The sequence below is a fragment of the Eulemur rufifrons genome, chromosome 8, assembly GCF_041146395.1.
Source record: "Eulemur rufifrons isolate Redbay chromosome 8, OSU_ERuf_1, whole genome shotgun sequence".
NCBI lineage: Eukaryota > Metazoa > Chordata > Mammalia > Primates > Lemuridae > Eulemur > Eulemur rufifrons.
The window spans coordinates 79411707-79428883 of NC_090990.1; the positions used below are offsets into that span (position 1 = coordinate 79411707).

Here is a 17177-nt window from a genome sequence, read left to right on the forward strand (position 1 = left end):
GTTTATTTAAAAAATTAAAACACATTATTTTTAATGTCATAAATATTTGAAATACTTTGCTGAACTCCTGATCCTGATTCCTGGACTTACTGATACAGATGGATAATAAGATATGAGATACACCCTTATACTTTGAGTATATTTCTTTCAGCAATTTCTTAGCCTCACATTATCAGTCTTATCAAAACAACATATCTTATTAACCCTTTAGGATTGGCTGTACAAAGGAGTTACCTAAGAGAGAACTGATTTTTGTTCTATGGTATTTTCTAAGCAGAATTAAAGTTAAAAAATAAAAGAGGGTGGGCACAATGGTTCATGCCTATAATTTTAGCACTTTGGGAGGCCAAGGCAGGTGGATTGCTTAAGGTCAGGAGTTCGAGACCATCCTGAGCAAGAGTGAGACCTTGTCTCTACAAAAAATAGAAAAATTAGCCAGGTGTGGTAATGCATGCCTGTAGTCCCAGCTACTGAGGAAGCTGAGACAGGAGGATCGATTGCTCAAGTCCAGGAGTCTGAGGTTGCGGTGAGCTGTGACAACACCACTGCACTCTGGCCAGGGCAACAGAGCGAGACTCATTCTCAAAACAAAATAAAGTATGATGAAGTCGATAATAGGATAACCATAACCAAAGAAAATTTTTTTGATATGGCAGTATCATTATAAAATATTGATGTTTCCTATAAAAAGAAATGAGTGGTAGGTGTTGATATTTTATTTCACTTTTAAACTTAACATAGGTACAATTTCAATTTAATTATGAGATATTCCTTTGTGTTTCTTTTTTCTTTAAGCTGCTAATAGTAAATGGCTCCAGGAACATCCAGAATGTGCATATAATCTTGTGAATTCTCCACACTTAAAACCTGCCTGGGTCTTAGACAGAGCTCTTTGGCATTTCTCCTGTGATGTTGCAGAAGGAAAATACAAAGGAAAAGGAATACCTGCTTTGATTGAAAATGATCAACACATGAATGTCAGTATGTATAGAGGAGTACCACACTAAAGCAGAATAACAAAATTTCTAAAGTACAAATTAAATATATGGTCAAAAATTATTTAGTATTTTAATATGGTAAACAGTATATGGTGAAAAGATTTTAAATATATATTTTTTTAACTATTGAAATTTTTCAGTGCATTCGAAAAATAATTTGGGAGGATATTTTTCCGAAGATTCAACTCTGGGAATTTTTCCAAGTAGATGTTTACAAAGCAGTTGAACAATTTAGAGGACTTCTTACACAAGGTAAAGTGTATACACTAGAATGTTCCTGTCAATTTTAAATTTAATAGTACTCCTAAAGGGTTAACTCTTCTCTTGGTTAACATCATTATTAAGTATATTATATGATATTTATGTTACTTTTTATATTTTGAAACTATGATTCTGGAAGCTGAGAGCAGAAACATCTAAAGGAGAAGTCATAATAATACATAACACAATTATTTTCCCTTGGAGACTGTATCTTACTGTTGGTTCTTTAGCAGAATGCTCAGAACCAACAGTAAGTGAAACTCAGTATATATTTGTTAAACATATGAATAGGAGGGAGGTAGAACAGGTTACTTCAGCTGAGAAAAGCTCAGAACAGGCTTTGAAACTGAGAGATGTTATAGTTTTCTGCTGCCTGTTAGTAAGAATCGTAAGTGCTGTAGAGGGGCTTCTAGCTGATAGTGCCCCCTATCACAGTGACGTAACCACTAGTGAGACCGAAACCAGATATTAGCTGGTAACAAAAGGTAAAGAAATGAATCTTGAGTTGAGGACATAACTAATCAAGAAGTTAATTAGTGTGCCCCCCAGAAAAGTAGGATGGGAAAAACCTGCTAAAAGGGAAATTAGGGTTTTTAGGAGACAAATTAGAAAGGATTATAAAGAATATATCTGTAATTAGTATAAGACAGCTTAGCAGTGAGGATCTTTTGCGGGCTCTTAAAATAAGGAATTTTTTTTTCTCATGCAGAAAATAGAACTAGAGGAGGACCCAGAAATACTGCCTTTGAAGTAGAAGTCAGTATGACTTGAGGTCCAAAAAGCTGAGAGTCAGATTCACACATCAACTTTAGCAATTGTGTAACACCTTAATACAGGGATTTTTGATATTAACTTTCCTTCATGTTTCATTTTACTAAAGGGCCTCTGTCTTCCCTTCCCTCTGATATTTATAAGCTATATTATTTATATGCAATAATATATGCTTATTATAACAAAAAACTAAACAGTTCAAAATATGATAAAATAGAATGTGTGATTTCCTATTCCCTAAACCACTTCTTGGAGGGAAGTACTAATTAATAGTTTCTTGTGTTTCTTTTCAGACTGTTTTCGCAAGAAATTCAAATTTTTTATACAGTTTTATGTCATTCTAAATACATAAGTTATATGCATAAGTTTTGTATCTATTTGGTACACATGCAAATAAGACTGTTTAACATAGACTGTTTAACAACTTGTTCTTTTAGTTGACAATATACATTTATTACAGCTAATTATTTCTTTTAGCCCTACATAGCAATACAGTTTTAAAATACTTGAAGTTATTTAAGTAGCCTTTTTGATAGCTTATTTCCTGTTGTTACATCATTCATTCATTTATATTCATTCAATGCATATTTATTGAACCACCTACTGTGTGCTAGACACCCTTCCAAGGCATGAGGATTCAGTAGTGAACATAACAAAAGTCCTTGCCCTAGTGGAACTTATATTCTTAAAACCAGTGCTGTAGAAAATATATCCTTGCACATGTTATGTTTACTTGCTAATGTGAGCAAATCTGTAGACTAAATTGTCAGACATGGAATTACTGGGTCAAAGGGTATACAAATTTCAAATATGTCAAATTGCTTTCACAACAAGTTATAGTAACTTAACATTATCACTAACAGCCTCATCAACATTAGATACCATTAATCTTTATAATCTTTGCCAGTCAGGCAAAACTTACCTTATTTTAATTTACATTTCCTTGCTTATTAATGAAGTATCTTTTTACATGTTAATTAGCCATTTATATTTCTTCCATGAATTGCCCGTTAATCTTTTGTCCCCATCTATTGGGCTATTTGTCTTTTTCATATTGGTTTATTATTATTGATGATTCCTTATTATACTGGCCTTCAAATATATTCTCTTAGTATGCTGTTGATCTTTTCACTCTTGTTTCTGGTGCTACTTTTTTTTTAATATAGTCAAATTTGTCAATCTTTTCTTTTATGGCTTCTGATTTTACATTATGCTTAGAAAAGACCTTCCATCAGCATTCTATTTTCTTCTAGTAATCTTATTTATATTTTTACATTTGAGCATTTAATATACCTAAAATTTATTTTTTATATTATTTAAAGAAGGCATTTAATTTTATTTTTATTCAAACAATGATGTTGAATTGATAATCCATCCTTTTTCACTGAAGTACTACCATAATACTTTGTAGTATGTACTCGTATGCTAAATAGACATTGGCCTGATATCTGTGCTCTTCCAGTGATCTTTTATTCTACCAATGCTAAAAACTATTTATTAATTTATGCTGATGGTATAGTTTTTTCTCTTTTTCAAACATCTCTTAGTTTTCATATATTTCCTCTTCCAGATGAACCTTAGAATCTGGATTTTTAAGAATCTATTTCTATTTTATTATTTTGTTACTGTTTTTATAAGCCATTCAAAGTCTTTAGAATAAGCCAGATATAAACTAATTAGTTAATATAAAATCAAGTTCGGTGGAGGCAATCCTGCACCAATGCAAAACAAGTTCCCAGAAAAGAATGAAAATTCCCCCCAAACCATTTACTTTCTTTTAAATTTTTAAATTATTACCTAAGGAATATGGTTGTTGTCAAAGGGGGAAAAAGTGTAAAAACAAACTTGTGTGTGCATCTTTCAGAGAATGCAAAGAAAGTCAGATTGTTACTAAGACTTACTTTAGAATAGAAAGCAATCTTTGAGGAAAAAGAACTCCTAGGGTTAGAATATTTGGTAGCAACTGAGAAGAAAATGTTTGCCACCAAAGTCTTAAATAAATGCCTTAAAAAAAGGATGGAATAAGAAAATGCTGACTGAGGCAGAAAAGTGGGGCTGGGGTTGAACTGATAGGAATCCTTGTGTATTTTCTTTTACGATGTTATTTTGTCTCTCCCTGTATTTATCTTTCCCCCTCACCTCCACCCCACTGCCCCACCCCGTGTATGTGTGTGCATTTGTGGTGATGTGCAGGAGGATGGGCAGGGGAGGTAGAAAGGATGCTTATGAAATAAATATTTGTCTTATTTTCTTTTTCTTTTTTTTTTTTGGAGACAGAGTGTCACTTTGTTGCCCGGGCTAGAGTGAGTGCCGTGGCGTCAGCCTAGCTCACAGCAACCTCAAACTCCTGGGCTTAAGCGATCCTCTTGCCTCAGCCTCCCGAGTAGCTGGGACTACAGGCATGCGCCACCATGCCCGGCTAATTTTTTCTATATATATTTTAGTTGGCCAGATAATTTCTTTCTATTTTTAGTAGAGACGGGGTCTCGCTCTTGCTCAGGCTGGTCTCGAACTCCTGACCTTGAGCGATCCACCCGCCTCGGCCTCCCAGAGTGCTAGGATTACAGGCGTGAGCCACCGCGCCCGGCCTATTTGTCTTATTTTCTATGAAAAATTGTAGGCTAAAACTTTGAAAGCAGTGACAGTTATAATCTGCTTGTGGATATTTGCATTTAAGATATCTTTTCTTTCTTTCAGAAAATAGGAGGGTAACCAAGTCTGATCCGAACCAACATCTTAAGATTATTCAGGATCCTGAATATAGACGGCTTGGCTGTACTGTAGATATGAACATTGCCCTAGCGACTTTCATACCACATGAGTATGTTATTTATTTTTTCTTGTGAAATAAAGAATCATATTACTTATAAACCTTTATGGCTAGTATGATTTTCTTATTACTTATTAAAACTCTTAATAGAAAATGAAATAAAATAATGTACCATAATTCTACTTCTTCAACACATGACATTTTCTTACTTTTTCTGTGTGCCAGACCATGTTCCTATACATGTATGTTAAAATTTTATAATTGGAAAACTTTGGCCATAATTAAGATCCTGACAATATATTTAAGGTGTCTTTGACCTATTTAAGAAAATTTTGAAATGTAAAATTTGTAAAACCATTATATAATAAGTTTGTGTTGCTCTGTCTGCTCTAGCAATGGGCCAGCTGCAATTGAAGAATGCTGTAATTGGTTTCGTAAGAGAATTGAGGAATTAAATTCAGAGAAGCTTCGACTCGTGAACTATCATCAGGAACAGGTTTACCTATTTTGAACTGCTGTCTTTTTGAGTCTTAATGCTATTTTGTTGTCGATGATGATGTAACATAATTTAATGTTTTCCAGGCAGTTAATTGCCTTTTGGGAAATGTGTTTTATGAACGACTAGCTGGCCATGGTCCTAAACTAGGACCTGTCACTAGAAAACATCCTTTAGTTACCAGGTATTCCATTTTTGTTTTCTTCTCATTGATGGTTAATAATTGAAAACTGTATTTAACTTTTCAAATTAACCTAAATGTTTTCTTTAATGTGTGACTTTAGTACATTTCTTAAATTGAGATAAAAGTTTTTATTTGGAAGTAGTCTTAATTATGTTAAGCAAATCTTTAGTTAGAGAAACTACCATTAGTATGAAGCCATTTATAGTTTTTATTTACATTAATATTTCTGGAGGACTGTATACATAGTAATAAATTTAATGTTAATCAAATTGAGCAAGCATTTATTGAGCATGTTACTTTATAGGTAACATGTAGCATAGACTGGACAATTAGAGTGCAGTAAAAGCCTTTACAAAGTATTAATAACATAAATAACTCAGTGATTTTCTTATAATTTTATGAGGTTTTAAATATTATTTAAAATGTTAGTTGGATATGCTATAATGTTAACTCTCCATTCCTGAAATCCTCCTAGATTTACTCAAAAAGTCTACTGAAGATTTTTGTTCTATATTGAAGTTTATTTCCTGTAAATGGTGTCAAACTAATTTTATTTATTAAGGAGTAAGTTTAATTTTAATGTTGCTAAATCAAATTCTCTCCAAGTTGTTTCTCTCTATGGATTTAATATTTAATTGTATCTCCATAGGTATTTTACTTTCCCCTTTGAAGAAGTGGCTTTCTCAACAGAAGAATCTATGATTCATCTTCCAAATAAAGCTTGTTTTCTGATGGCACATAATGGATGGGTAATGGGAGATGATCCTCTTAGAAACTTTGCTGAACCAGGTACATCATTTTTTAACTTTACTATGGAAATGAAAGGAGTTCATGGCAAGCTCAAAATATGTTTTATTGATTTTTTGCTCCCGCTAGTCTAGTGGTTTTTAAACCGCTTCATCATAGAGCTACCAGAAGTACATGCAGTCTGAGAGGAGAAAAAGAGTTGACAAAAAGGATAGGGTTCATTTTTCCTTTCCTTTGCCCTATTTCCTAACTCTTATCTTCTCAAACAGAATAGCTTTTATGTATCTGTTTTATATATTGTGGGTCTGTGTAGCTTTTATTTGGGCAAAATATTATTCTCTTGCTTTTTTAAAAAGACGTTTGAAATCACTGCTATTACAGTTATATTGCCATAAGAGATATTTTCACTCATTGGCCAGAGGTATTAAGATATTTGAGTGGCAATTAAACTAGAAAATAATTGTTTTTAGGTTTCCCTCACTTACTGTTAGCGTCTTGTTTTTCTAAAGCTCTTTCACTGCCAGGAAGAATTTTGCAGAGGACCCATTGATACATTTTTTACCATTTCAGACTGAGAAGTCTATTTTAGTGACATTAAAGTTAATTCAGAAATCTTATGCTCTTTATTTTCATAATATAATTTTGGGTTTAAGTATCTCTGTCCTCTTTTTTGTAGCCATTCTAAATGAAAAAAGCCATTCTGCTGTATGCCCTGGAATTAATGTAACCTATTGCCAAAAATGGGTAGAAAGGTAGAGATGAAGCTTTAAATGTTTTTGGTAGAACTATAGCTTTAAAAGGCCTATGATATTACCATTTCTTTTTTTCCCTTAAGAAGCAACTTGGATTTTTGAAATTATTCACTCATTTTTAGAAGAGACTCTAAACTAGAATTTTCACAAAATAGGTGTGAGAAATGTATTAATATTAATTTTTTAAAACTTTATCCCATATCATTTTAGATATAATTTTAACCAGTGTATCATTCGTGAAAGAAATGATAAAAGCAACTTAAAAACAACAATTCCTCGAAGCAATTGTTTTCATTTTATTTCTTGAACCATTGAAAGCCATTTCCTTTCTTAACAGGTTCAGATGTTTATTTAAGGAGAGAACTAATTTGCTGGGGAGACAGTGTTAAATTACGCTATGGGAATAAACCAGAGGACTGTCCTTATCTCTGGGGACACATGAGAAAATATACTGAACTAACTGCGACGTATTTCCAGGGAGTACGTCTTGATAACTGCCACTCAACACCTCTTCATGTTGCTGAGGTACAGAAAAATAGTTCATCTACATAAGGAAAAGAATTCAATATTCTTTCCTAGCTTTCCCTAAGTAGGTTATTCAGATACATATTTCCTTTTCTAGTTGTATGCCAGTATTGTTTTGGTAGTAATATTTAATGTTTGCATAATTTACATAACTTTAACAATCTTTTGATACAGTTATTGTAGAATACTGGGCTATAAAATATTTAACAAGTTAATTTTTTAATTTAGGGAAGTTGATCATATTGTCTTTGATAATATATAGCACAACCATATTGCCTACTGATGATATATAAAATATTAATTTATCTAATTTTTAGGTTGCTTTCAACATATATTAGTAACAACTGTGAAGTTGAATAGCTTATTATATATGGTGTTCTTTTTTTTTTTGAGACAGTCTCTCGCTCTGTCACCTGGGCTAGAGTACAGTGGCATCGTCATAGCTCACTGCAACCTCAAACTCCTGGGCTCAAGTGATTCTCCTGCCTCAGTCTCCTGAATAGCTAGGACTACAGGCACGTGCCACCACGCCTGGCTAATTTTTCTATTTTTGTAGTGATGGGGTCTCACTTCTGCTCAGGCTGGTCTCAACTCCTGGCCTCAAGCAATCCTCATGCTTCGGCCTCCCAGAGTGCTAGGATTACAGGCGTGAGCCACTGCACTGGCCTATAGTAATTATTTAAACACTAACATTATAGCATATTGAAGCCAGTTTTAGCCTCATTGATTCAATTTTTATTAATTATTTATAAAAATATAAGTGTACACATAAATGTTGTCTATTCCTTTTTGGGCTTTTTATAGTAACGTTTGAACAATGCCAGTACTTATAGTAACTTCTACCTAATAAAACTTTGTAAATAAACATAATTTCATCCAACTTCCTAGTAACAAATGTCACTTAGGTGTTCTTTGGAAATGTGTGCTTATCTGAAAAATTTCTACTTCTATAATATTAAAGCAGTATTATAATATACATATTTCAAGTCCTGTGATGAAAAATTGATTTGATTTGAAGGGATTTAATGAACATTAGTTAAGCTGGTAAAACACTGTTTAGCTCCAGAAGATGGCAGGGTTTATTTTTATTGTGCCTTTAGCAACAACAAAGGAAATATGTACTTGTAAGATTGTTATAACATTATGGTAAAAAAAGAATGTTAAAACTTAATTTGCTTAATTTTAAATTACAAAATTTTTCAGGATTCTACTTGTTAGCTAGTTGAATTTCAACTAGCTATTTTATTTTATTTTATATTTTATTTTATTAATTATTATATTTTATTAATCTGTGTGTGAATGTTATGTTAAAAAAATTTGGAACCAACCTGATTCCTGATTATAAACCAATATTTTCTGATTATCAGCTAGATAGGTAGCACCAGTGTTAAACATAAATTACACCAGTGAAAACTGCAAGGTGTAAGAGTTTAAGAGTTCATTATCTGTGGGAAAAGCTGGCTTCAGTCTGGTCAGACTTAATCGTTGCAACAGCTAAATAATTCACCAGCAGAGAATTTATCAATAATGACTTAGTCAACCTCCTGGAAATTAACAGTCTGATTAGAGGTATTAAAATCAAACAAAAAACAGAAGGAAAGCCTGACAGAATTGCAGTGGTATGGTTTACATTTTTAAATATGACACTAAACATTTTTCCTCTTTTCCCTTTGTGTCTCTATATCTTTGTAAAATCTCATCTTCCTTTTTAACTGTTTGAACTGTTGTATTCTCTTTACAAATTCTATTGTTTCCTATGCATATTGGTGTGTTTGATGTTTTTTTACATATGCATAATGAAATATATTTGGAAATTCTTGAATTTCCATTTTGTCTTGATACATATTTTCCTGTCAAAACCATGCCAGTTTTGTCTCCTTCCTTTTCCCCTATCTTACTTTTCTCTTTCTGTTACATTTATGTCTATGCTTTTTGCAGTACATGTTGGATGCTGCTAGGAAATTGCAACCCAATTTATATGTAGTAGCTGAACTGTTCACAGGAAGCGAAGATCTGGACAATATCTTTGTTACTAGACTGGGCATTAGTTCCTTAATAAGAGGTAGGCTTGTTGGAATGTATTTCCCATCTAAAACTTTAGCTTTTGTTTAAATAGATTAAAAGGCATTTTATAGCTTTATATGCAATGCTTAATAATTTTTAACACAGTTAATGTTCTCTGAAATAGTATATATGAAGTTTTCTAATAAAATGCTGCCTATTGTTATCAGTAAAAATCTCTACTTTGGTGTAAGATACCTCATTTCAAATTGAAAGATCAGTGGGATGAACTGATGACTCAAACATAAAGCCATTTTTTTAATTGTTGAAAATATGCAAATCTGTTTTTCATCTCCTACCCGGATATGTGATGTACTCTTTAAATTTTTCATGATGGATTTTGTATATCTTACATCCTAATAAACAACATACGTTCCCTTTTGCTTACATGTGCCATTTCTCCAGTTAAGTTATAGGAAGACTTTTTTGTCACTTAAACTAATGGACATTTGTTTAAATGCTGAAAGCACTTTCATTTTTGATAACAATGATGTGGTCTTTATTGTGAAAATCAGTCATAATAAGAAATCTCACCTCTTCTTGGACATAAATAACGAGATTGTTAAAATATTCTGTAATGCTCTGCAGAGGCTATGAGTGCCTATAATAGTCATGAAGAGGGCAGATTAGTTTACCGATATGGGGGAGAACCTGTTGGATCCTTTGTTCAGCCCTGTTTGAGGCCTTTAATGCCCGCTATCGCACACGCCCTGTTTATGGACATCACCCATGACAACGAGTGTCCTATTGTGGTAAGCATCTAATCATCTTCATGTATGTACTTATTTTGCTAAATGTTTTAATATTTAGTTCTCTGATAATTAGTGGCAATAATATCCATATACTTCAAAATAATGCTTAGATTTATAAGTGATTGTAGCACATAGTTTTTATAATGTTTTGTTTAAAAACAAATTAACGTACCTTATAAAATATATTTATGTAATTATCTTTTTACTTCATTATGCTATAGAATGGCACTTTGCATGTGAAAGAAAGTAAACTTTTGCCTTGTTGTTGCTTTCTAGCACAGATCAGCATACGATGCTCTTCCAAGTTCAACAATTGTTTCCATGGCATGTTGTGCTAGTGGAAGTACGAAAGGCTATGATGAATTAGTACCTCATCAGGTTTGTTTATGTATTGTTTTTTAAAATCTACATGGCTAACAACTTTGAACACTTTTATCAAAAGCTCTCATTGTAGTTAAAATGTATACGTGGCTAAATTTTACCTTTGTTCAGATTTCAGTGGTTTCTGAAGAACGATTTTACACTAAGTGGAATCCTGGAGCATTGCCATCAAACACAGGTGAAGTTAATTTCCAAAGTGGCATTATTGCAGCCAGGTGTGCTATCAATAAACTTCATCAGGAGCTTGGAGCCAAGGGTTTTATTCAGGCAAGAAAACTAAATTTCATAAATTTGTTTCTTAAGGTCCAATTTCAGAATAAATCTTTCCAATCTGAGCACAAGTTTCCAGTTTGAGCCTTAACCTAGTTACTGTTTCTATTTCTCAGGTATATGTGGATCAAGTTGATGAAGACATAGTGGCAGTAACAAGGCACTCACCTAGTATCCATCAGTCTGTTGTTGCTGTATCTAGAACTGCTTTCAGAAATCCTAAGACTTCATTTTATAGCAAGGAAGTGCCTCAAATGTGCATCCCTGGTAAAGCACTCTAAAAATTATTATAATTATAGCATATCATTATATTAAATTATATTAATATAATGTTACTTTAAATCATGGTTATGTGTCATATATATTATAACACAGTACAAGTGTGGACATAGTTGAAAAAAAGAATTAGAAATTTTTGGTAACTTATATTTTTACTGCAAGGAACAAAACCTGGACAGAAATACTCTCAAATGTTAACATTTTTTGAGTTGTGAAATATTTTCGTTTATATCTTAATACATTTCCTAGTTTTTATAAGATTAATATGTATTTCTCTTATGCTCAGGACAATATATGTATATTTATTTGTATATTTGTATATGCATATATGTATGTGTATAGGTGTGTATTTGTGTATGTGTATGCATATATATAAATTAAGATGGAAAATATTCTAACCATGCGTTTAAGGCTTTTCATAATCCATCCTCATCTACCCTCCTAGTCCTATGCCACTCCACCATTTCAGCCAAATAGATATTTTCACTGCTTCCCAGGTAGTCTTTCTTCCATCTGTATATCAATTGTTTACATCTTTCAAGGACTAAAGTTTCACCTGCTTTGAGAAGCCTTCTATAAGTACTCAGTGATCTATCTCTCTCTTTTGACTATATAGCAATTATAGTCTATGTCACGTGTTTAACAGTTACAAAATATGTGCCTGAAATATATCCATATTATTGCTTGATTTTTTTTCTAGATATGTGTATATTTTATTTCCTTACTATTATATATAATATATAGCCTGTGCTTGTGCATGCAGCAACTGTCCAAGTTTATTGATTGATTGAGTGAATGAAGATTACAATATTGGCTGAAGATTACAGTGGCTCATGCCTGTAATCCTAACACTGTGGGAGGCCGAGGCGGGAGGATCGCTTGAGCTCAGGAGTTCGAGACCAGCCTGAACAAGAGCAAGACCCCGTCTCTAAAAAAATTTAAAAATTAGCCGGATGTGGTGGCATGCACCCTCTAGTCCCAGCTACTCTGGCAGCCTGAGGCAGGGGGATCACTTGAGCCCAGGGGTTGGAGGTTATAGTGAACTACAATGATGCCATTGCACTGTAGCCCGGGTGACAGAGTGAGACTCCGTCTCAAAAAAAAAAAAAAAAGATTACAGTATTATCTCAGGTTTTATTTGGTCATTGATCAGTCTTAAAACAATTTCCAATTGTCAATCCACAAAATTATGATTTTCATTATGTTAAATATCTCATATTTTGTTATGTTAGCATTCCATTTTTAATATTCTTTAGTATGTTAGTGTTCTTTATTTCATTTTTGACTATACACTAAGAATATTTTATTTTGAACAGTCTTCTTAGTGTATATTTCAAGAGGTAGAATTTCTGGATCAAAAGGTACTATTACTTATTTCCAGATTAATAGTTTAAGCTTAAGTTATTTAAATAGCAAAGTTCAAATTTTGTATATTCTTTGACCCAGCAAGTCTACTACTAGGTATATATCTGAAAAAATTCTCATACATTTCCATTTGAAGTTATGCATAAGACTATTTACTGCAACATTATTTATAATAGAAAAAAATTAGAGACAATTTTAATAGAATGAATGCATTTGGGTATATTCATATAGTAGAATATTATTTGGCATTTGAAATAAATGTGCTAGAGTTAATGTAACAATGTGAATGAATCTAAAAAATACAGTGTTGACCAGTAGAAAGCAAGTTGCAGAAAAATGTATATAACTTGAATTCATTTTAATACAACTTGGAAATATGGAAAATAATATTATATGCTGTTTAAGAATATAATATTTATATGTAATAAAATGCCAGGAGTAATGAACACTAAATTGTAAGTAGCAGTACCTCTCAAGGAGAAGAAAGGGTACTCAGGATCTTCACTTGCATTTGTAAATTTTTCTTAGGTAGCAGGACCTGTGTTTTTAAAAAATTTTTCTTTACTTTTTATATTTCTGAAATAGTCTAGTTTTTTAAAAATGTAAGCCTTTCAAACAATTTACTTGTCTATGCTCAAAATTAGGAAGATTATAGATTGTTCCCCAGAGCTAAGCCATTATTAGTTGTTAAGATCTCTTTTCAAATAACGCTTTGTCAATTAAGTTGTTGTTTTTTTCTTAAGAAGTTTATATGAAAAATACATCTTGGATAGAATCATCTACTTTCAGACTGTTTTGGGTTTTTTTTAATTGATAGTTTATTTTCAACTCTAAGTGAAATGATTTTAAACCATGTTAGCAATTCCTAATTTCAGGTGGTTCCATATAAAATTTTGTTATAATTTTTATATATTCCTAGGCAAAATTGAAGAAATAGTTCTTGAAGCTAGAACTATTGAGAGAAATACAAATCCTTATAGGAAGGATGAGAATTCAATCAATGGAATGCCAAATATCACAGTAGAAATTAGAGAACATATTCAGGTATTTGGGACTCTCAGCTTACTACTATGTTTAATATTTTAAGGACATAAGAATTATTTGTTGAATCAATTTTTTTAATTTAATTTTTTTCAAGCTTAATGAAAGTAAAATTGTTAAACAAGCTGGAGTTACCACAAAAGGGCCGAATGAATATGTTCAAGAAATAGAATTTGAAAACTTGTCTCCAGGAAGTGTTATAATATTCAGGTATGTTAATTAGAGTTGAAACTATTGATTTTACTTATATTTAAAATAGTTTCCATATCCTGTTAACTTTGAATAAATTACTCCTAAAAATTAATCATTTTTAATTAATGTTTTCAGAGTTAGTCTTGATCCACATGCGCAAGTTGCTGTTGGAATTCTTCGAAATCATCTGACACAGTTCAGTCCTCACTTTAAATCTGGGAGCCTTGCTGTTGACAACTCAAATCCTATATTAAAAATTCCTTTTGCTTCGTAAGTATGCCTTATTTTATAGCGATTTGCCACTTTAATAACTGATAAATTACCAGTAGACTGATTTAAGCAGTTTTAAGGGTGCTCTATATCCTTGTTTCTGAAAGTATAGTCCAATGACCAGCAATGTCAGCATCACCTATTGTTAACATTTTACCCTATTGCTTTATCATTTTTGTGTGTGCTCAGATGTGTGCTCTCCCGTGCATGTGCAGTCTCTTTTATAGATATGAATACATGAATGCCTACATGCATACACACACACACACACACACACACACACACAACTTCTCTGAACTATCTGACATCATACCTTTTACCATATCATTTTTTTAAATTATTAACATATTCTACTATATGGCTATACCATAATTTATTTAATCAATCTCCATTTTTTGAACATTCATCTTTGCATAAATCTTTAATTATTCCCTTACTAGGTGGTACTACATAGTACCACAGTGTGTGGGTTTTAAAGTTTAGACATGGGTTTAACTTCATCCTCACCACAGTCAGTATGATCTTGGACAAGTTATTTAGAACTTTCTTCATCTCAGTTTTACATCTGAAAATGAGCCTTATAATAGTAACTACCTCTTAGGTTTTGTATGGATTAAATAGGATAACACATATAAATCACTTAACACAATACCTGGCACATAGTAAGTGCTGGATATATGTTTGCTATCATTAGTACTAGGAAAAATTTCCAGAAATGGAATTTTTTGGTTAGACTACATCCATATATTTGAGGCTTTTATACATACTGATTCCCTCCAGAGAGATTATATTAATTGATACTTTCAGCTCTATATAAAGAGTTTCCACCTTACCAATACTGAGTATATGTTATTATGTGAGGTAGTATTTAAAAGCACAGAGTATAGAACCAGACTATGTGGGTGTTTTGGAAAAACTCAAACTGGTTTTTCTTCCTCTGCTCTCAAACCATGACAATCAATACTGAAGAAGAGGCCGGGCGTGGTGGCTCACGCCTATAATCCTAGCACTCTGGGAGGCCGAGGTGGGAGGATTGCTTGAGCTTAGGAGTTCGAGACCAGCAAGAGTGAGGCCCCATCTCTACTATAAATAGAAAGAAATTAGCCAAACAACTAAAAATAGAAAAAATTATTCAGACATGGTGGCGAGTGGCTGTAGTCCCAGCTACCCGGGAGGCTGAGGCAGGAGGATCGCTTGGAGTTTTAGGTTGCTGTGAGCTAGGCTGATGCCAGGGCACTCTAGCCCAGGCAAGACTGTGAGACTCTGTCTCAAAAAAAAAAAAAATACCGAAGAAGGTTTCTGTGACATGATTTTTCTGTGCACATCAAACAACAGATACCAGCTGGGTGTCCTGTAATTCGGTTCCAACACTGTCTACCTGGAGATAGCATCAGATCCTACAGAGTGAGGGCTCAGTCCCCATGTCTGCCCCCGCTTCGGATACCAGTCGCAAGTCTGGGCCTCTGGAATTTCTGACTGACCTGCTGCAAGTTGGGGTTCTACGACCCCCTGTTTGGGTTCAGTTAATTTGTTGGAGCAGCTGACAGAACTCAGGGAAAGACATTTACCGGTTTATTTTAAAGCAGCAGTCCCTAGCTTTTTTGGCACCAGGAAAGACAATTTTTCCATGGATTGTGGATGGGGGTGGGAGCGTCGTGGCAGGTGGGTGTGGTGCAGAGCCCAGGTGGTGATGCACTGCCCAGTAATGGGCCATGGCCTCGGGGGTTGGGGACCACAGTTTTAAAGGATATTACAAAGGATGCAGATGAAGCAATGCACAGGATGAGGTATGAGGAAAAGGGCATAGAGCTTCCATACCCTCCCTGGGTGCAACATCCTCCAGGAACCTCCATGTGTTCAACTATCCAGAAGCTCTCTGAACCCTGTCCTTTTGGGGTTTTATGGAGGCTTCATTACCTAGGCATGATTGACAACCATGCAGAAACGTGATTGGACAAAAAGCGCAAGATCTAAACCCAGGAAGGCCTGTCTGTTTAGATTCTTCCTGGCCTCTCTATGCAGCATTCCTTCCTGAGAGAGGGTATTCCTACCTAGAGAGGGTATGGGGCAGGACCCTCTCTGAAATGAGGGTCTTTTGACCCACAATTAGATTAGAGTCTTGCCTTGGGCAGGTGAAAGGAGGACAACAGGTCAGAGGGAGAGATTTAGTTTCTGAGGTCTGCTCCTGAGGCCTAAGATGCCCCAAAATTATAACAAGAACTATTGGAGTTATGAGCCAGGAGCCATAGACAAAAACCAGTATATATATGTATAAATATCTTAATATTACCCTGGGTTTGAATTCAATATCAGGCTCTTATTAGCTATAAGAAGTAAGACCTTGGGCAAGCTATAATAGATGAAATTATAGTACCTCTCACACAGAGTTGTGACAATTAAGTAAAACACTTAGAAAGTGTTTGGTATTTAATGATTGATATTAATTATTAATAATCAAATCGGGGCCGGGCTCGGTGGCTCACACCTGTAATCCTAGCACTCTGGGAGGCCGAGGCGGGTGGATCGCTCGAGGTCAGGAGTTCGAGACCAGCCTGAGCAAGAGTGAGACCCCGTCTCTACTAAAAATAGAAAGAAATTATATGGACAACTAAAATATATATATACAAAAAAATTAGCTGGGCATGGTGGCTCATGCCTGTAGTCCCAGCTACTCGGGAGGCTGAGGCAGGAGGATCGCTTAAGCCCAGGAGTTTGAGGTTGCTGTGAGCTAGGCTGACGCCACGGCACTCACTCTAGCCCGGGCAACAGAGTGAGACTCTGTCTCAAAAAAAAAAAAATAATAATCAAATCGGTAAATATAAAACATTTTAAAATTATAATATCACATTTAATTTACTTTATTAGTTAAGCTAAAAAATTTTTATTGGCCATTTGTATTTATTTGTTGTGTCATTTTATGTATTGGCCCATTTTTCTATTGTGTTCAATTTTTTTGTTTTATAAGACCTTTTTTTTTATTTTTATTATTATTGCAGCATATTGTGGGGGTACAAAAGTTTAGGTTACATATATTACCCTTGCCCCTCACACCCCGATTCAGA

At 33.8% G+C, this 17177-nt stretch overlaps 1 protein-coding gene across 1 annotated transcript in view; it reads left to right on the plus strand.

Moving 5' to 3' along the window:
- The window catches only part of AGL (amylo-alpha-1,6-glucosidase and 4-alpha-glucanotransferase), a 77489-nt gene that overhangs the window by 19636 nt on the left and 40676 nt on the right, over positions 1-17177 (plus strand). Inside the window, exons 6-20 of the mRNA XM_069480201.1 lie at positions 796-977; positions 1139-1250; positions 4728-4851; positions 5194-5296; positions 5383-5480; positions 6130-6269; positions 7317-7504; positions 9443-9566; positions 10154-10317; positions 10594-10695; positions 10810-10965; positions 11085-11235; positions 13532-13656; positions 13751-13863; positions 13981-14115. Coding sequence (XP_069336302.1) covers positions 796-977; positions 1139-1250; positions 4728-4851; positions 5194-5296; positions 5383-5480; positions 6130-6269; positions 7317-7504; positions 9443-9566; positions 10154-10317; positions 10594-10695; positions 10810-10965; positions 11085-11235; positions 13532-13656; positions 13751-13863; positions 13981-14115 — 2017 coding nt within the window. The remainder of the gene's footprint in view (positions 1-795; positions 978-1138; positions 1251-4727; positions 4852-5193; positions 5297-5382; positions 5481-6129; positions 6270-7316; positions 7505-9442; positions 9567-10153; positions 10318-10593; positions 10696-10809; positions 10966-11084; positions 11236-13531; positions 13657-13750; positions 13864-13980; positions 14116-17177) is intronic.